At 36.6% G+C, this 21876-nt stretch overlaps 1 protein-coding gene and 1 pseudogene across 4 annotated transcripts in view; both read left to right on the top strand.

Moving 5' to 3' along the window:
- The window catches only part of EPS15 (epidermal growth factor receptor pathway substrate 15), a 143019-nt gene that overhangs the window by 91111 nt on the left and 30032 nt on the right, over window positions 1–21876 (top strand). For 3 of the 4 annotated variants that reach the window (XM_038558055.1, XM_038558052.1, XM_038558053.1), the window contains exons 14-20: window positions 3692–3853; window positions 4270–4467; window positions 12368–12571; window positions 14582–14698; window positions 14948–15038; window positions 18685–18720; window positions 19607–19743. In XM_038558055.1, coding sequence (XP_038413983.1) covers window positions 3692–3853; window positions 4270–4467; window positions 12368–12571; window positions 14582–14698; window positions 14948–15038; window positions 18685–18720; window positions 19607–19743 — 945 coding nt within the window. The remainder of the gene's footprint in view (window positions 1–3691; window positions 3854–4269; window positions 4468–12367; window positions 12572–14581; window positions 14699–14947; window positions 15039–18684; window positions 18721–19606; window positions 19744–21876) is intronic. The other variant, XM_038558054.1, reaches the window with a different exon arrangement.
- Window positions 8021–8136, top strand: LOC119869451 (annotated as a pseudogene).

Raw genomic sequence — 21876 nt, forward strand, 5'->3', positions numbered from 1 at the left:
GTGGGCCCTTTTAAAGGAATTTATAAAGAAAGCAGCATGGTAGTAATTGCACTTTTAAATTAATCAGATGGTTGAGAAAATGTAAGTGAAAGTTATTAAAGGCATTATTCAGTGTCTTATTTAATCACAGAAGCATCTACATATATTTGAAAAAAATAGCATATTTGTGAGACATTTAGTCTATAGACACTGTGCATAGCTTAGTGATTAAGGACTCAGACTGGAATCAGAACCTAGTTTGAATCCATCACCTGCTAACTGTAACTTTGGACAAGTACTTGCCCATCTGTGTCTTCAATTTTCTTATCTGTAAAATGTGAATAACAATAGTACCTACTTCATAGATTTGTCATATAGAATTATAAATGAGTTAATGTGTGTAAAGAGTGTGGAACAATACCTAGCACATTGTAAGGGCTATTGTAGAAGTCCTTGTTTTGTATAAATCATGCAGTAATTCAGAGACCTTCCAAGTTTTTGTTTTGTTCTTAGACTCTTATTCTGATGAATGATTGATGAGATCTTTGAATGGTATGTTACTAAAAAGATATCATTATTTTAGAAATTTGTGTTCAGAGTTTTCTTTCACCCTTTTTGAGATATCTGCCCACCTTCTGCTGAGACGTACCTTAGAGTTATCAATCCCTTCTTCCTAATTTGTGGTTCCTAGAGAGAATTAAGTCCTAATTCCCTTTGGAAACCTTTATATACAGTGAATTAATCTCTCTCCTGTGTATCTACAATGGTTCTAGTATTGTACCATTCTGCAAAGAATTGGGAAAATAGTCACTCAAATGATTTTCTGTGGCCATGTGAAGAACCCCAAATGTTAGAGGACCTATAAATTAGGCCATCATGGCTGCTCTGTTTCGTGGTGGTAATGATAATGGCAGTGGCTGCTTTCATCTATCTCCCAAGGTGTCCTTTATATATTTTTTAAATAGATTTTTTTAAAGAGCAGTTTTAGGTTTATAGCAAAATTAAGCAGAGGGTACAGAGATTTTCCATTGTAATTTTTTAGTTTCTGTAGGCTTTATCATTAAGCATAAAGTATGACACATAAATAAATAAACACATAGCATTTTCAAAATGATTTATCTTTAGGAAATTCTTTTCTATGCTGAGATCTATATTTTCTTCCATACATTTAAAAATTTTTTATCTTCCATATATTTTAAGGTCTTGGCCTTTCACATTTAGTATACCTGGAATTTATTTTTCCATTTGGTGTGATTTAGAGACTTCATTTTATTTTTTACCTTTTGGATATGTCCAGTGTACTTACTGAACATTTAGTCTTTTTTTCCTTCCAGTCAATTTTAATGTCATGTTTTCACATCATTATTTCTATGTATGCCAGATCTATGTCTAAATTTTCTTTTCTGTTCTTTTGATGTGTTTGTCTATCCTTAGATCAACACCAAACTGTCTTAATTATTTTAGTTTTCCAATAATTCATAATACCTAGTAGGTTAAGTCCTTTTACATTTTATTATGCTGTTTCTTTTTCTTTTTTATTTCAAATGTGTTTTAGAACCACCTTGTCAGGCTCTTTGCAAAACCTTGTTAGGGTTTTCATTGGAATATATAAATTAATTAGGAATGAATTGACATCTTAATGATATAATTCATCATTCATTAAATATTTATGGAGTACTTCTATGTATACTGGGAACTGGGAATATAGCAGTGAACAAAATTCACAAATATCTCCAGACTCATGGAGCTTACATGGTAGTCAAAGGACATAGACTATGAACAAAATAAATAAATTGTATACTCTATTATTCATAATAGCCAAAAACTGGGAGCAATCTAAAAGTTCATCAAATGTATATCCATACAATGAAATAATATTCAGCAAGAAAAAGGAATAAATACCTATATATGCAACAACTCAGGCAAATGTCAAAAGTACTATACTGGGTGTAAGAAGCCAGATGCAATAGATTACATATTATATGATTCCATTTATATGAAATTTCTACAAAAGGCAAAAACTATAGTGACAGATCATCAGTTGTCTGGGGCTTGAAATGGGAATGAGAATTGACTGCAAAGGAGTTTGAGGGAACTTTTAGAAGATGGAAATGTTGGGGATCCCTGGGTGGCTCAGCTGTTTCGTGCCTGCCTTTGGCCCAGGGCGCAATCCTGGAGTCCCGGGATCGAGTCCCATGTCGGGCTCCCGGCATGGAGCCTGCTTCTCCCTCTCCCTATGTCTCTGCCTCTCTCTCTCTATGTCTATCGTAAATAAATAAAAATAAATCTTTAAAATAAAATAAAGAAGATGGAAGTGTTGTGAAACTGAGTTATGATGGTTGGCAAATTGTATATTTACTAAAACTTAGTTGTATACTTACAGTGGGCAAATTTTATGGTATATAAATCAAATCTCAATGAAGCTGTTTAAAATAATTATTTTATACCAGTACAGATGAGCCTTGAAAACATGTTAAGTCACAAGCCAATTACAAAAAAAAACAGATGTTATATGATTTCACTTATATTAACTATACAAAACAGACAGAGCTTATTGAGATAGAAAGTAGATTGATAGTTGCCTCGGGCTGGGGTGATTGGGAGGGAAATAGTGACTTATTAGTGGGTAGGGGTTTCTTTTTGGGGTGATTGAAAATCTAAAAAAATTGTGATGATTGCATAACTCTATAAAGATACTAAAAGCCAATGAATTGTATACATTAAATGGGTCAGTCATATGGTAGGTTTATCTCAAGCTGTTCTAGACAATGAATAAAATTACTGCTATATATGAAGGAGACTTAGGGGAGGGAAGTGGTGGTAATGGTACTGGTGATGCTGGTGCTGATGAGGAAGGCCTCACTGAGAAGGTTCTATAGCTGAGCAAAGACTTGAAAGAAATGAGACATTAAGCTGTATGGTTACCTTGGGGAAGAACTTTCTAGGAAGAAGGAAGATCCTGAGAAAGGAGCCTGTCTGGCATGTTTGAGGAGCAGCAGTGAGGCCAGAGTGGCTGAGCAAGGGAGAGCACAGTAGGAAGTGAAGTTGGGAGGTGCAGGGCCCCTCTGTGGACTTCAGTTTTTACAGTAAGGGAGATGGGGAGTCAGTGCAGAGTTTTGAGTGACTCATCTGACACATGTTTTTAACAGTGGCTGCTGTGCTGAAAATAAAATGTAGGTAGCCTCTGTAGGAGCAGGGAAACCAGTTAGAAGGCAGCAATCCAGGAGAGAGAGAACAGTGACTTGGACCCCAAGGTTGGGGAAAAGTGGTCAGATTTTGAATGTATTTTGAAGGAAGAAGCAATAAGATTTGCTGACGGATTGAAGATGAGATGTGAAAGAAAGAGAAGAGTCGGTCAAAGAAGATGCCGGATTTTTTGGCCAGGGAAACTGAGAGAGGGAAGATTGAGGATAAAGCAGATTTGGTGGGGGGGGGGGGGATGCCAGGAGTTCTGTTTTTGACATGTTTGAGAAGCTCATTAGACATCCAAGGACAGATTTGAGTAAGCAAATTGGATTTTAAAATTTGGAGTCTAGGGAAGAAATCCTGAAGTAAAGACAGTATTTAAAGCTAGCTAGGATTCCTCCAATCTACCAACACCAATATATTTAGAAAGACAAGACTTTATTTTCCCTTAATATAGGCTTTTAAACATCCTTAAACATCCCCTCTCTCCAAAAATAATAAATATGTTGATTTTCTTCTATTTCAGGATCTGCAAGATGAAGTTCAAAGGGAGAATACTAATCTGCAAAAACTACAGGCCCAGAAACAGCAAGTACAGGAACTCCTTGATGGACTGGATGAACAGAAGTCCCAGCTGGAGGAGCAACTGAAGGAAGTTAGAAAGAAATGTGCTGAGGAGGCCCAGCTGGTAAAGTCTGGCCATTCCATGCAGCCTGTATCTGTACCTTAGTTGCTTTTCCTAGCATAAGATGGAAACATTCTTTGCTTGTTGTATTGCTGCTGTGGTTGTTAGGTGGCAATCTAGTCAATACTTGTGGCACATGAAGGAGTTGGAGCACTGTTCATCTGGAAATTGCAGGCCCTCTTTAGGGGAAAGAGGGCACTTAGTGCAGTACTTTTTCAAATTTTAGCTGAAAGTGTGGTACCTATGCCTTCAAGTCCCCTCTATTCATTTCCTAATTGCCCTTTTCTATCAAAAGTATATACTTCAAAAAACACCAAAAGAGTAAACTGAATAAATAAATGTGTTTGCATTATGGAACATTTTAATGACAACTCTTTTTTTTTAATCCCACTTTCTTTTCATTCACTCCCATGTTACAGATCTCATCCCTGAAAGCTGAATTAACTAGTCAAGAATCACAGATCTCTACTTATGAGGAAGAGCTGGCCAAAGCTAGGGAAGAGCTGAGTCGCCTACAGCAAGAAACAGCAGAATTGGAGGAGAGTGTGGAGTCAGGCAAGGCTCAGCTGGGGCCTCTTCAGCAGCACCTGCAAGATTCACAACAGGAAATAAGTTCAGTAAGTCTTTGTGGCAATGAGAAATATGCTCAAATGGGGCCTGCCTCACCATGTCCTTTTAGCAAATAATACTTTCTCAACTTGTGTTCCTTTTCCTTCTGCCTCATCTGTTATTCATTTTTCATTCATTTTATACAAGTAAGTTTCTTGTTGCCTGTTCTAAGTTAAAATTGTCATACATCTTGTATATCTCATTATTATCATAAGAGTCATGGCTAAGGGTGCAGGTTTTGTAGATGTATGGTTTAGGCTTAAGTGCTAGCTCTTCCACTTACTGCCTGAATCATCTTAGTATCAAATGCCTCATCTTTAAAATTGAAGAATTAACAATCCCTCTACTTTTTAGGTCTGCTGTAAGGATTAAATGAAATGTAAAGGATTAAACACTGTGAGACAGTTTAGCATAGTGTTTGGTACATAAATGCTCCAAATGTTGCTTATTTTTATAAATAATAACCTCGCACCTTCCCTTTTGTGATTCTAATCTTAAAACCAGTTTTGTTTATTTGGAGACCTTTATTTTTTTTTTTTTTTTTTTTTTTTTTTTTAAATTTTTATTTATTTATGATAGTCACAGAGAGAGAGAGAGAGGCGCAGAGACACAGGCAGAGGGAGAAGCAGGCTCCATGCACCGGGAGCCCGACGTGGGATTCGATCCCGGGTCTCCAGGAGCGCGCCCTGGGCCAAAGGCAGGCGCCAAACCGCTGCGCCACCCAGGGATCCCGAGACCTTTATTATTTTAATTAGGAAATTGTTTTTTTATATAGATAAACATGTCGTGTTGTGTGGGTCCAGAGTATAGATCTCCTGCTTTGTTATTTCTAGGCTTCCCTAAATGAAGAATAATATTTTATAGAATGATAGTAAGATGGTTAGTTATGAGAAGAGAGATCATATAGCTCATTCTTTTCATTTTGAATTTGAACAAACTGAAGCCAAGAAAGATTAAGTAACTTGCCTGTGGTTACATTGCCTTTAAAAGAGCCGGAACCGGGCAGCCCCAGCGCCGCCTGCAGGCCAGGGCGTGATCCTGGAGACCCTGGATCAAGTCCCACATCAGGCTCTCTGTATGATGCCTGCTTCTCCCTCTGCCTGTGTCTCTGCCTCTCTTTCTCTGTCTCTATGAATAAATAATAATAAAAAAAAAATCTAAAAAAAAAAAAGAGCCAGAACCTAGAATCCAGATTTTCTAACATGTAGTCCAGTGTCCTCAGTTAATTATTATGTATAATGAAGTCCTATCCATTGATAGGCCTCCTTCCCCTCTCTTGTCTGACAGGTAAATACCTACTCACTTATCTTGCAAGACATAGCTTATTTCTTTATAGCATTTTCTGAACCCTGCCTCTATTGGTCTCTCCTTTTACAGAAATAGTAACATTTTTCCCTGCATATTTGTTTATGTGTCTGTCTCCCCCATCATACTGAGCTTTTTAGTCTAGGTCTTTTTTATATATTTTTTTAAAGATTTTTATTTATTTATTCATGAGAGAGAGAAAGAGAGAGAGAACGAGGCAGAGACACAGACAGAGGCAGAAGCAGGTTCCACGCAGGAAGCCCCACGTGGGACTCGATCGGGTCTCCAGGATCAGGGCCTGGGCTGAAGGCAGTGCTAAATCGCTGAGCCACCCGGGCTGCCCAGGTCTAGGTCTTATTTATACTCAATGAACAGGTAACCTGAAAGAAGGCTATTCTAGTGGGAATGCTATCAGCTGAATGAATATTCTTTAAAATTATTTTCTTCTTTGAGTTTTTTTTTTTTTGAGGTATAATTTACATACCATAAAATTTACAGGTTTTATTTTATTTTATTATTTTTTAAGATTTTATTTATTCATGAGAGACACACACAGAGAGAGAGAGAGAGGCAGAGACACAGGCAGAGGGAGAAGCAGGCTCCATGCAAGGAGCTGATGTGGGACTGGATCCCAGGTCTCCAGGATCACACCCTGGGCTGCAGGCGGCGCTAAACCGCTGCGCCACCGGGGCTGCCCTACAGGTTTTTAATAATACAGTTCAGTGATTTTCAATAAATTTAGAATTGTTCAAACATCACAATCCAATTTTAGAACATTTCTATCACTCCTAAAAAGATCCCTTGCACCCATTTGTAGTGAGTCCCTGCTTCTACCCCTAGGTAAGTACTACTGCTTTCTGATTCTAAAGGTTTGCCTTTTCTGAGCATTTCAAGTAGATGAAATCAAACATTATATACATTATCTTTTTTCATGTGGTTTCCTTCACAAGCATAGTGTTTTTGAGGCTCATTTGTGTTGTAGCATGTTTCAACATTATTATTTCATTGTATAAAGTATTTTGTTTATCCATTCACTGATTAATGGGCATTTGATTCTTTCTACTTGTTGGCTGTTACGAATAATGCTGCTATGAACATTTGCAAACAATTATTTGTGTGGATATGTTTTCATTTCTCTTAGGTATGGAATAGTTGGTTATATTGTGAAATTATGTTTAAATTTTTTTTAACTTTAAATTGCCAAAGTTTTCCAAAGTCACTACCATTCACATTCCCAGTAATAATATATGAGGGTTCCAGTTTCTCCAGTCTTACTGAGACTTTTTTTTTTTTTTAATTTTTATTTATTTATGATAGTCACGGAGAGAGAGAGAGAGAGAGAGAGAGAGAGAGAGAGGCAGAGACACAGGCAGAGGGAGAAGCAGGCTCCATGCACCGGGAGCCCGACGTGGGATTCGATCCCGGGTCTCCAGGATCGCACCCTGGGCCAAAGGCAGGCGCTAAACCGCTGCGCCACCCAGGGATCCCCTTACTGAGACTTTTACTGTCTACTTAACTGATTTTAGTCATCCTAGTAGGTATGAAGTGGTATCTCATAGTTTCTAATTTATATTTTTCTTTTTTTTTTAAGATTTTATTTATTTATTCGTGAGAGACACAAAGAATGGCAGAGACATAGGCAGGGGGAGAAGCAGGCTCCCTGTGGGGAACCCGATGTGGGACTCGATCCAATTAACCTGGTATCAGGCCCTGAGTCGAAGGCAGACGCTCAACCACTGAGCCACCCGAGCATCCCTCTAATTTATATTTTTTTAATGACTAGTGATGTTGAGTATCTTTTCATGTGCTTATTAGCCATTTGTATATCCTTTTGGATATCCTTTATATCCTTTGACTCAAGGCATGATCCCAGGGTTCGGGATCGAGTCCCACATTGGGTTTCCCACAGGGAGCCTACTTCTCCCTCTGCTATGCCTCTGCCTCTCTCTCTCTCTGTCTTTCATGAATAAATAAAAAAAATCTTTAAGTAAAAATTAGATTGTCTAATTATTATTAAATTACAAGAGTTTAGGGGATTCCTGGGTGGCTCAGTGGTTTGGCACCTGCCTTTGGCTTAGGGCTTGATCTTGGAGACCTGGGGTCGAGTACCATGTCGGGCTCCCTGCATGGAGCCTGCTTCTCCCTCTGCCTGTGTCTCTGCCTCTCTCTCTCTCTCTCTCTGTCTCTCATGAATGAATAAATAAATAAATAAATAAATAAATAAATAAATAAATAAGAGTTTAAAAAATTCTGGATAGCTTTGCGCAGTGGCAGTGTCATAGCCAATGAGGTTTACCTGAGGCACAATTATTACTAGTTAAAAATTCTGGATATAAGTTCTTTACCAGAATATTTGATTTGCAAGTAATTTCTCCCAGTCTCTGGCTTGTTTTTTCATTTTCTTTTCTTTGAGTTTTTTGAAAGAGAAGTTATTTCAAAGGAAGGAACATAAATGAGAAAAGTAGAAAGGACTCTGGATATTACAAATTATCACTGAGAAAAAAAAATTATCACTGAGAAAAGAAGACACTGTTTCTGAACAAGGAAAATAATTTCAGCAAACTATACTACCAAGTGTGCCAGATGATATTAGGTACTTATGGAAGGAATTATATCCTTGCAAACTGATCTTCATACCTTAAGAACAAACATACCAGGGAGCACCTGGCTGGCTCATTTGGTAGGGCATTGTGACTCTTGATCTTCGGGTCATAATTGTAAGTTCATTCCCTACGTTGGGTGTAGAGTATTTTTGAAAAATAAATAAAAAATAAAAAAAATTAAAATAAACATACCAATTTCTTATATTTGACTTAGTGACTTGTGTGTCTTTCCCACAGAGGGCAGCAGTTTCCCATGGGCCTATAAAAAATGAAAATCCAGTACTTTATAAATATACAATTATGCAAATATAAAATTATCCTGAGACTTTAATTGCTCTTTAAAGCTAAACTGTAGCTTTTCTGTTAAAAGGGAGAACTGAGGAAAAATTTCTGACTTGCTAAATTTTCATTTTTACTTCTTTGTATTTATGGTAGGAAAAAGCAAAGAACCTTTGGCTTTAATTCTATGTATCTTACTTACACAATATTTGCTGTTTTTATCCAAGTATTACTGGCATTCTGATAGTTTATTGCATTTCTCTTGCACAGTTTGCAAAGAGCTTGTGTTAGTTGTATGATTTTTTTTTTTTTTCTGTATCCTCTAAGTTTATGCAGAGACCAAGGAAGAAGACAGGCTAAGTGACAGGTACGTGAGAGAGCCAGACACAGGAAAGCCTAGTTTTGTTCAAGATATTATTATCTCAAAAGTAACTTAAAGGAATAAATTGTCTTAAATAGTACTCTTTGATAGGCAAGTATTTCCATACAGTGTTTCATCTATATGATGGTTATTAGTGTTAAGGTTTTAAATTGTAGACTGAAAAGGTATAGTGGATATTGAAATTGATTTAATGGTCATGATAAAAGCATTTTTAAAAAATGAAGTTAAGACAGGAGTGTTCTGGAGTGTTCAGAACTTTTGAGTCTTTGGTGCTCCTGATCACCAAAGTATTCTTTATTTGGGATTCCTTGAGCTAACCCAACTTGACATACTGGTCATCATCTTGTAGACATAGTCTTATTGCTCTTCAAATGCAGCCTGAAATCAGGTGTTGAATCCATTTTGTGAGCTTCAGTAGTTTCAGTCAGGGACAAGAAAAAGTCAGAAGGAACATGACTATAAAATAGAGAGGATGGGATCCCTGGGTGGCGCAGCGGTTTGGCGCCTGCCTTTGGCCCAGGGCGTGATCCTGGAGACCCGGTATCGAATCCCACGTCGGGCTCCCAGTGCATGGAGCCTGCTTCTCCCTCTGCCTCTCTCTCTCTCTCTCTCTGTGTGACTATCATAAATAAATAAAAAATTAAAAAAAAATAAAAATAAAAAATAAAATAAAATAAAATAAAATAGAGAGGAGATATTGGGCAGCCCTGAAGCAAATGGACTAGAGGAGAGCTCTGCCTCTGGCCCCCACAGAAAAAACCTCCCTGACCTGTAGAGTTAGTGATTGTGCCCAACTCAGTGAGAAAAACTGCCTGATCCATAAAACATAAAATTATTTTCTCCATGTAACATAAACCCATTTTATACGTGCACATTTGTTTCCTAATACACATTCCAAGTTTTTAATGTATAAAAAATTAAATTAACTATTGTTAATGATGGAGTACTACACTATGTACATTTTTAAAATAGAAAGTGAAAAGTCTTGTTTTGCTCATGTTTTTTTCCATTAATATCAACACTTTTGAGTAGAATCAAAGAATATTATTTGTAAAACCGATACAAGAAATAAAGATAATCTAATTTTCTTCCATAAAAAAAAATAAAGAAATAAAGAAAAAGAGACATCTGCTAATTCCAGCTCCTGGAGTAGAACAGTGTTTGGAGCATGGGACCTGTTCTGTCTGCACAGGGTGTACCTGTCTGTGTGCCTGCGCATTCCTACGTATACCTATATAGGTTGTTTTTATTTAGAAAAAATAAAGACATACTTTATATACAAAAAATAAAATAGAATGCAATAAGACAGAATAGGAAATATAAGCACGCATTACATGGAATAAAGATACATAAAGATTATAAGGATTATATTATAAAATTATAAGGATTATTTAAGGATTCATGAAACTTTCACAGCTGTATGTGCATGTGTGCATGTAAATTATACATATGGATGAATGTGTCTGCATTACATATATATGTTTATGTATGTATATATACACAGAGAGACCTGTTCAAATAAATACATATATTTACTGGGTTAGGAAGTAAAATCTTCTTCTTTCTATAGATTAAAGTAAAAAAAAAAAGTTTATAAACCACAACTCAATAGCACTGGGAATATACAAGGCATATGCTGTGTGTTACAAATGTGTAACATTTTGGATTATTAGTTTAAATTCTAAATACAATGCAATTTGATAGACACATATGCTTACTGATATCCACGGTTTGAACCTAAATTACACGCTTACAGTACACTTACATCATTGTGCTAGATGTTGGAGATACAAAGGTGATAGCAAAAGTTATGGTCCCTACTCTCAAAGAGCTCAATGTTTTTAACTTTTTAAAAATGGAGTGAATTAGTGGAAAAAAAACAGGGAAACTTAATTCGTATTATGGTGAGAAAATGCTAGTGTGCTAGGCACTTTTATGCACATTGTCCATTATTTACGCACAGACATTTACATTTTACAGAATTCTTTCAAATATATCTTTGCTTCATTTAATCATCTGTGGAGATAGTTCTTACTTTAGGATTAAGAAATGAAGGCTTGAAGAAGTTACTTCGACTAAGGTCACTTAACTGAAAGGTGACAGAGCTCAATTGACGTCTGTTTTCCCAGTCCAATATAGTGTTCTTTTCCCAGGTTATGACCCTGGAAAGATCTGTGGTAAATAACAGATTCCAAAATGAGCAACCTAAAAACCTCATGCAGAAAATAAGATTAGAGGCACTGAGTCTTTTTTTTTTTAATTTTTATTTATTTATGATAGTCACAGAGAGAGAGAGAGAGAGGTAGAGACTTAGGCAGAGGGAGAAGCAGGCTCCATGCATTGGGAGCCCGATGTGGGATTTGATCCTGGGTCTCCAGGATCACGTCCTGGGCCAAAGGCAGGCGCTAAACCGCTGCGCCACCCAGGGATCCCCAGAGGCACTGAGTCTTGATTCATGAAATGTCAGTAGGAAATATTTATATTTGCTAAAAACAAAAAATACAGCATGTAATATAAAAAAATGTATTTTATGAAAAATGGGAACTATTCAGTAAAATTTCATTCATTACGCCTTTCACTAAAAGCATATTTTGATTTTTCCCTCTCTTCAATTTCTTTGAGATATTTACTAATTTATTTTTTTTATTATAGATGTTAGTATGAATAAGCATCATCTTTCCCCAGCCTCTGGCCCCAGCATTTTTCTTTTAATATATATTACAGTTTATTGAATTCTGCCTCTCTGTCCTACCGTTGTTCCAGGAATATAAAGTCACTTGGATACTGAAATCCAAACTACTTTGTCCTTTATTTAATATATTTGGAATAGCTTAGATTTACCACTTCCTAGGACTCTAGCCCATTAATAAATAATACCAGAGCATAGGACAGTAGCTCATTTTGCCTTAGTCTTCACTCTTCTCCTTCCCAGTAGGAGTATAGATAGCTCCAAAATGTTGTGTGCTCTCCCTCAGCTTCCTTTTTGCCCCCCAAAACTTCATCACAAAATCTTCCCTTGTTCTGTTACTTTGCTGTCTTTTTCCCAATATGCTGACCCTTTTTCTAGTTATACCAAAAGGACACCAAAATATGGATAATTGAATCAAAATTCTTGAAGCTTTCAAAAGATGTACAAAAGTGAATCCATATATACTGGAATTTCAAGAGAACTCATGGAGATGGATTACTGAAATCTCTCTAAATCATGCTGCATTCCCAGAGTATTTTCCCTAATGGAAGCAAATTTATCATTGACCAAACCTAGGGATGTAGCTATTTAAATTTTTTGTGTCTTTCTAGTAATAAATTCTGTTTTGTATTTCTACTTTGTGTTGACAGATGCAAATGAAACTGATGGAAATGAAAGAGCTGGAAAGCCATAATAATCAATTAAATTGGTGCAGTAGCCCACACAGCATTCTTGTAAATGGTGCTACAGATTATTGCAGCCTCAGCACCAGCAGCAGTGAAACAGCTAACCTTAATGAGCATGCTGAAGGCCAAGGCAACTTGGAGTCAGAGCCCATACACCAGGAGTCTCCAGTGAGTCTAGTAGTTCTATAATCTTCATAATCAACTTCAGAAAAAAAAAACTGATACAGATCAAAGTTTTTGTTGATGTCATACTTAATATAAATATAGAATCATGCCTCATCTGAGGACAGTTGCGTTTTGTTTTGTTTTCAGAGGCAGAGAGTAGGTACTGATCCAACAGTTCCAGTACTTTGAACTAATGTAAAAGTTAATTTTGACTAATCTATTATATAAAGCATGTTTTCAAAACAGTAGCTCTATAGATAGTAACTTTTTAAAACATTTTTTTAAAGTATTCTCACCCAACACTGAGAATAACTATTTCATAATGTTGAGGACACTTATCTTCCAGTTATTTAGAAAGTACCAGCTGTGTGCAGCAGTGCTGCTCTTATATATGAGAGCTGCAGAGACAAAAGACTGTAACTCTGCCTTTAAGCAGCATACAGTTTAGCAGTTGTAACACTATACTATGTTAAAGGGCTCTGATCATGGAAGCATGAGATATTCAGGTAGGACAGCTTGGAGGAGGCTCAAGATTTTATAGAGAAAGCTTTATAGGTGAGCTTCACAGTAAGAAGTGTTAAGCAAAGAAGAAGATGGTGTATTCCTGGCAGAGAAAACAGTATTTACATAGGTATGAGATGAGAGAAACATGCTGCACAGAGTCAGAAGAAATTCTCAAAGGATATCTTGTGATGGTGGGGAAAGTATTGATAGGAGATGAGGCTCTCTTATAGTGGCTCCCTGCATTATCTCTTACTTAAAATATAGATGTCTGTACCCCACTGCAAACTTGCTGAACTAGAGTTTCTGGGATGGTGCCAGGTACATATATTTTTACAAAAAAATTCCATGGGTGATTATGATGTGCATTGCACCTGGATAAAAGTGACCACTTTTAGGTCAAAAAGGGCAAGAGGGTTCATCTTGAAGCATTGGAGGATTTATCTTACTGCACTGAGTAACCATTGAAGAATTTAAGCAAGACGTGACATAATTGCACTTACCTTTTAGAAAAATGTAGAAAATGGATTTGAGAGTGGGACTGAACATGCAGAGATATGTTAAGAGACTGTTGGAATGGTCTATGTGAGATGGTTTTAGCCTAAACTTAAGCAGTAATGGGAGGGATGATGACAAGAATACAAGTTTGAAATACATTAAAGACATAAAATTAACAGACTTGGTTTTTATTTAGGCATTGCAATCAAAAGGTTATCCTTCAAAGACATAGGGTGATATGGAGATTTTCCCTGTCACTTCTTAAAACTCTTTTTTTTTTTTTTTAAGATTTTATTCATTTATTCATGAGAGACAGAGACAGAGAGAAAGGCAGAGACACAGGCAGAGGGAGAAGCAGGCTCCTTGCAGGGAGCTCAATGTGAGACTCGATCCCGGGTCTCCAGGATCACGCCCTGGGCCAAAGGCGGCACTAAACCACTGAGCCCCCCGGGCTGCCCTTCCCTGTCACTTCTTAAGCCCTGTTTCCTACTGATCTAAATCCAGAAAGCCGTGGGAAGCCATTGAAGGACCTTTAACCAAACAGTCCTGATCAGATTAGTATTTTTTTATTTTATTTTATTTTTTTTCAGATTCGTATTTTAGATCTATTCCTTTAGCTACTCTAAAAAGGGTCATTTGAAAGGGCACATGTTGGAGGCAAGAAGGCAGTTGGAAGGTTAAGCTGGATCAGAATGATGATACTATAAATGGATGATAGTGACAGTGAAGATGGAGAGGAATGGATTTGAGGAGGAGGTGGGAGGTAAAACAGCAAGACTTGGAGGCTAGGTGGGAGATGACCAAAGGGAAGTGGTTAAGTGGTTAAATTTTGTGGCCTGAGTGACTTTGATGCTTGATGATACCATTTTCCAAAGAAAGATTTTAAGAGAACTCATTTAATGAATACATTCTGCTTGTCTTTTGTTTTTTAGTAATTTTTGGTTATCCTTTGTCAGTTTCCTCTGCTGAGTAGAAAATACATAGTTTAGTCCATGTAGCATTAATATTTTGTAGGTAAGAAGTAGTCCTGAAATACTGCCTTCTGGTGTGCCTGATGATAATGAAGTGGCGACTACAGCTGTTAATGAGAAAGTTTGTCCTGAATTTAATACTGACAGACATTCAAAAGAGGTAAAAATAATTTTATATATATATACATATATATATATTTGTGTGTGTATGTATATGTTCTCATTACTGGTTTCCCTAGATGGGCTACACACTGTTTTAAACTAAGGAAAGAAAAATGTATTAAGTGAGCTTTATGACTACAGAAATATTTGTTGTATTACCATCCATTGATATTTTTCAAAGCATTTTATTTCAAAATCTTAAAACTGGTTCCTAAAAGAATACTTTTTAATTTAAAATTATTTTTAGGGCGATCCATTTAATGCAGAATCCAGTTCACTGACAGATCCAGTTGCAGACACAAACTTGGATTTTTTCCAGTCTGATCCTTTTGTTGGCAGTAAGTACTCTTCTTATATTATGGATTTACCAAAAAAGTCTTTTTAATGTAACGATATAAGAATGAGGGCTTCAGTTTTGAGATCCTACTTGTTACAACAAAAGTGGAGGATGTAGAGATGTGATATGTTATATTTGCTGGTATTTGTCCTCTTCAAGCAACTAACTCACTTCTAGGACTAAGCCACTGATTATGTCTGAGGAGCCCCTGATTAAGAGCATGTTTCTTGTTCAGAATAAGGACCAAAAGAAAGAGATATTATGGACCAGGAGAGGAGATTAAGTACTCTTAGGTCAACCAGCGATTTTTTACTAATGTGCCAACATCATGCTTTTATTTATTTTTTAAAGATTTTATTTATTTATTCATGAGAAACAGAGAGAGAGGCAGAGACACAGGCAGAGGGAGAAGCAGGCTCCATGCAGGGTTCCCGACACGGGACTCGTTCCTGGGACTCCAGGATCATGTCCTGGGTCGAAGGCTGGCGCTAAACCGCTGAGCCACCCAGGGATCCCCACATCATGCTTTTAAACGGTGGAATCAATAGCAGTTAGAAGCCTGATCCCTGCCCTTATGGTGCCTATATTGTTATTGAAGAAATAAAAGTTTAATAAATTGAAATACCTGGTGTCCATGTAAACTATGTTAAATACCACTGGAGTCAAAGCTCTTTTTGCATTTTATTTATTTCCAAGTCAGTTTATTGAAATTGATAGGTCATTTTACAACAGTTTTATTTTTTTTTTTCCTCCAAGGTTTTATTTAACTTCCAGTTAGTTGGGGATCCCTGGTGGCTCAGCAGTTTAACGCCTGTCTTCGGCCCAGGGAGTGATCCTGGAGTCCCAGGATCAAGTCCCACATTAGGCTCCCTACATGGAGCCTGCTTCTCCCTCTGCCTGTGTCTCTCCCTCTCTCTTTCTCTGTGTGTGTGTCTCTCATGAATAAATAAATAAAATCTTGGGCAGCCCAGGTGGCTCAGCGGTTTAGCGCCACCTTCAGCCCAGGGTGTGATCAGGGACCTGGGATCAAGTCCCACACCGGGCACCCTACATGGAGCCTGCTTCTCCCTCTGCCTGTGTCTCTGTCTGTCTGTCTCTCTCTGTGTGTCTCTCATGAAAAAATAAAATCTTTAAAAATAAAGTCTAGAACAAAAATTTAATTTAAAAAAATATAAAATCTTTAAAAAAATAAATTCCCGTTAGTTAACATACAATATAATATTAGTTTCAGGTGTAGAATTTAGTGAATCATCACTTACATACAACACCTGGTGCTCAGGACAACAAATGCCCTCCTTAATCCCCATCACACATTTAACCCATGTTTTCTCCCCCACCCAGGAGAACTCCTCTCTTGTTATCATTAGTGTATTCTCTATAGTTAAGACTATGTTTCTTGGCTTGCCTTTTTTCCCCCCATGGTCTTTTTTTGTTTGTTTGTTTCTTAAATTGCACTTATGAGTGAAGTCATATAGTATTTCTTTCTCTGACTTATTTTCTTAGCATAATACTCTAGCTCATTTGTTGTTGCAAATGAGAAGATTTCATTCTTTTTTGTTGGCTGAGTAACATTCCACTACATGCACATGTGTGTGTGTGCGCGCACACACACACCCCATGTCTTTGGTATCCATTCATCAGTTGATGAACATTTGGTCTGTTTCCATTAATTTGGCTATTGTAGGTAATGCTGCTGTAAACATTGGAGTGCATGTATCCCTTTAAATTAGTATTTTTGTATTCTTTGGGTAAATACCATTGATGCAATTGCTGGGTCCTAGGGTAGTTTTATTTTTAATTTTTTGAAGAACCTCCATACTGGTTTCCAGACTGGCCACACCAGTTTGCATTCCCACCCACAGTGCAAGAGGGTTCCCCTTTCTCCACATCCTCGTCAATACCTGTTGTTTCTTCTGCTGTTGAGTTTAGCCATTCTGACAGGTGTGAGGTGGTATCTCATTGTAGTTTTGGTATGCATTTCCCTGATGATGAGTGATGTTGAACATCTGTACATCGTCTTTGGAAAGATGTCTATTCGTGTCATTTGCCCACTTTTTTTTTTTTTAAGATTTTATTTATTTGAGAGAGAGTATGAGCAGGGTCAGAGGGACAAGCAGACTCCCCAGTTGAGCATGGAGTCTGATGTGGACCTTGATCTCAGGACCCTGAGATCATGACCTGAGCCAAAGTCAAATGCTTAACCGACTGAGCCACCCAGGAGATCCTGCCCACTTTTTAATTGGATTATTTGGTTTTTGGGTGTTGAGTTCTACAAGTTCTTTATATATTTTGGATACTAACCCCTTATTGGATATATCATTTGCAAATATCTTCTGTGGACCGTCTTTCCATGTGCTGATTGGTCATTTGTATTCCTTCTTTGGAGAAATATTTATTCAAATAATTTGCCCATTTTTATTGCTAGTCTTTTTACTGTCAACTTGTAAGAGTTCTTCACATATTCTGAATATAAGTCCCTTATCAAATATTTGATTTGCAAATGTTTTCATGTATTTTGCGTTGTCTTAATTTTGATGAAGTCCAATTTATCTGTATTTAGTCACTTGTGTTTTTGATGTCGTGTCTAAGAGCCAAAAATCATGAAGATTTACTCTTAGATTTTCTTCTAAGAGTTTTATAATTTTAGCTATTATATTTAGATCTTTGATCCATTTTTAGTTAATTTTAGAATACAGTATGAGATGGGGGTCTAGCTTTATTTTTTTTTAATTTTTTAAATTTTATTTATGATAGTCACACACAGAGAGAGAGAGAGAGGCAGAGACATAGGCAGAGGGAGAAGCAGGCTCCATGTACCAGGAGCCCGACGTGGGATTCGATCCCAGGTCTCCAGGATCGCGCCCTGGGCCAAAGGCAGGCGCCAAACCGCTGCGCCACCCAGGGATCCCTAGCTTTATTCTTTATTCTTGAAAAGATTATGTTTTCCCTGTGGAATTAATTATCTTGGCATTCTTGTCAAAAATCAATGACTGTAAATGTAAGGATTTATTTCTGGACTCTTTAGTTCTAGAATTATTTTATACTGTAGTAAAGAGCTCAGTGTCTTTGTTTCTATAGTGGTGATGGTAATTCCCATTCAGTATTCTTGCGAAGAGTATTTTTTTAATAGAGTTATTGCTGTTGTGCCTGTCTGTTCCCTTCTATCTGTAACCTCATCTTGTGATCAAAGGATAAGTAAAGTTGGCTCCGATTAAAATTTGCTTCATTTGTGAGGTATCTTGGTGTTATGCCTTAACTCTTTATTATTTTAAATGTTTCCTAAAGGTGCATGGCATTTAGTGTTTTATCTACTTTGAGGTAGAGTTAATGAAACAGATTTTGCTTTAAGAAACTGCTCTTGTGGGGTCCCTGGGTGGCGCAGCGGTTTGGCGCCTGCCTTTGGCCCAGGGCGCGATCCTGGAGACCCGGGATCGAGTCCCACGTCGGGCTCCCAGTGCATGGAGCCTGCTTCTCCCTCTGCCTGTGTCTCTGCCTCTCTCTCTCTCTCACTGTGTGCCTATCATAAATGAATAAAATAAAATTAAATTAAAAAAAAAAAAAGAAAGAAACTGCTCTTGTTTAAAGTTACCTTTAAATAACAGTCTCACAACAGTAAATATTGTTACTGTGATTTCTACTTATCACAGGTGATCCTTTCAAAGATGATCCTTTTGGAAAAATTGGTAAGTATATCATTGAAATCCAACTTAGCTGTAATTTGATTCTGCTCAATTATAAACCTATATTGTATTTAGAAATGAGAGATCAAAGTTAGATAGTTAAAGGAAGTGGACTTCCTTTTTATTCAGTTTTTAAAACTGATATAAAGGCCCCATTAAAATGTTGTATGTGCCTGGCATTTTCAGAGACAAAGTGATAGATTCTTGTGAATTTGCTTAGTGAACTATTAGCTTTACTTTTTAAAAAATGACATTAGTGTTTATATTTTGATACTTTTAATAATCCTTAGACTGATTTCTCCTTGTTAGCCGAAGACTAGATGAGTATAACGATCTATGCTACTACAGTGTTCAGAGCATTTTGTTTTCTAAGAATGCAATGTATGAATGGGGGAAAAGGGAACCTCTTAAAGAATTACTAAATGTCAGGCTTTATAAGACATTCTTTTCCTGGGATTTTACACTAGAATAAAGCAAATCTTGCGTCCATTTGTTATGCTTCCCAGACCTGTTCCAAATAACTTAGTTAGGTGAAAGACTATTTTTAATAAAATCACAAAGGAATTTGTGATTCCTCCTTCCCTAGAATTAGAATCATCAGCTAGAGGAATTATTTAAACCTAGCATACAGGTAATCCTTGTTTAATAAATATTGGAATTATTGATGTGTTCTGGGTGAATGATGAACAAGTAGGAAAAAGAATATTAATTAAAGTTATTTTAGGTGCAGCTGTATATTTTTTATGATCAATAATCGTAATGCAAAGCACCTCATTTAGATCCTGCAGAAGTTCAAGATGTCTTTTAATTAAGACAATTATACTTTCAGGTGATAGTAAATTTGGTGTAGTAGTTTTTAGTCTTTCATATATGTGCTATATTTTCTTAGATCCATTTGGAGGTGATCCTTTCAAAGGTTCAGATCCATTTGCATCTGACTGTTTCTTCAAGCAGTCTTCTACTGATCCCTTTGCCACTTCAAGTACTGACCCTTTCAGTGCAGCCAGCAATAGCAGTAATACATCGGTAAGTGGGAGGGATAAAAACTGTTAAATAACAAGCGTCCTAAGTGAGTTTCTTGGAATATACAGTGATGAAAGGATCCTCTTTTAGATTAATTCTGATGGGCTATTAAAATTTCAATCTCATCCAATTCATCTAGTTTTTGGTTCAGACTGGCATTTCACAGTGTTATCACCCCCTATAATTGGCTGGAATAACTAATTTTATCTGAAAATCAAGTCCATCCTTAATAAAGATCAAATATTATTCCATTTGGGATATTTAAAATAAATTATTGGAAATCCAAAAACCAGTCTTAAAGCTTTTCAGAAACATGTAGTATGCATTATTGAAATAATGAAAATTAACCTAAAAATAATATTAATGTTTTAGAAGATTAAATCATTTATATTATTTTATAGACACATTTTATACATATTTTGTAACACATACATGTAAGTCTTGTAAAGAAATACAAATTCCCACTGTTAGGCTTTTGTAATCTTTACAACCTTGCAAGGTAGATGTTGGTAGCCCTATTTTAACAATAAGGACACTGGGACTGGGAAGTAACCAAGGTCATACAGCTAAGTGCTTACATCTGGAGGCTATAAAAAAATCTTTATATTATGGGTATTTAAACATACTCAAAATAGAGTAATATAATGAAATATTTTAAGAAACCTCCATGTATCCATTACCCAATTTCAGTAATTATGAATGGTTTTGGAATTTTTTTGTTTTTATTTTTTATTTGAAGGTTTATTCTTTTAAGCAGGATGTTTCACATCTATAAGTAAAACAGACCCAAAAAAGAACAGTTGGTTGACAGGCATTTGAAGCAAAAATTTTGTCTTCCAATTATCTTAGATTAAGAATATTCTCTTAAGGGATCCCTGGGTGGCGCAGTGGTTTGGCGCCTGCCTTTGGCCCAGGGCGCGGTCCTGGAGACCCGGGATCGAGTCCCACGTCGGGCTCCCGGTGCATGGAGCCTGCTTCTCCCTCTGCCTGTGTCTCTGCCTCTCTGTGTGTGTGTGTGTGTGTGTGACTATCATGGATAGGGAAAAAAAAAAAAAAGAATATTCTCTTAAAAGAGTAATTGATTCTATTAAAGTTAGTAGATTTTGATATTCTTTACTGAGTGCAGTAAGAAACTAAAAAAAAAAAAAAGAAAGAAAGCAATTAAAGAACTATTTGGCCAACAACTAGTATTTTCCATTGGTGTAAAAGTGAGGAAGTGCCTTTGTAACTAAATATTTGTGGTTTCCACAGGCTACTGGATACTATTTTTCTACAATACTTAGTTTGCAGTATGGACCGATTTGCCAAATTCTTCTAAAATTGGCTGTAACCTGAATTATTTCTTTTCCTTTTACTTTATTCTAGTCTCTGATGCTTCGCTATTATCATTAAAGAGCAAGAAACCAAAAAAAAACAAAACAAAAAAACAAAACACCCAAAGTAGCTCTTCCTAATTTAAAAAATAAAACGAGTTTCTCCTGTTCCTCTTGCCTTTTGAAAAATTTCCACCATTTGTTGTATTTACTTTTTCTCTTTCCTCACCAGTTTGTGAAAGCAGGATTGCCCTTGCTGACTGCTCTTGTTTTCAAAATTAAAAACAGAACAGAAAACCAAGTTGGCAATATATTAATAGCTATGTTTATCTCACCTCTTCCTATACCTAAGTTATGGGGCTAAGTTCTGTTCATGTGTTGCCCATTTAATCTTCACACTATTCCTATGAGCTCATGTTTCTATCCTCTTTTTTAAGATAAAGTAAATGAGGCTTAAAGAGGTTAAGTGATAGTAAGTGGTAGAACTGAGTCCAAACCTTGGTCTATCTGACCAAAATCTAAGGTCTTCACCCCTGTAGTCTAAGATTTAAACTTAATTCTTCCCGACTACGGAGCCCTTGTGTTTTGTAATTTTTCTTCTTTTCAAACAGGCCTCTGATTATGTTTCTAGATCTGAATCTCCCCAGAAGTCTTTTCTATTCCCTCAAGGCTAATCTCTGCTCTCAGAGGGACATAATTTAAAAAACCAAAGCAAAACAAAATAACTGCCATTTCTTACTCTCCTAGCTAGTGTCTGGTGGCATTGTGTAGGTACTAAGTCATACAGTCAAAGTGAGGGGTAGATGGCTGATGTAGAAGGAAA

Source organism: Canis lupus, chromosome 15 (assembly GCF_011100685.1).
Source record: "Canis lupus familiaris isolate Mischka breed German Shepherd chromosome 15, alternate assembly UU_Cfam_GSD_1.0, whole genome shotgun sequence".
NCBI lineage: Eukaryota > Metazoa > Chordata > Mammalia > Carnivora > Canidae > Canis > Canis lupus.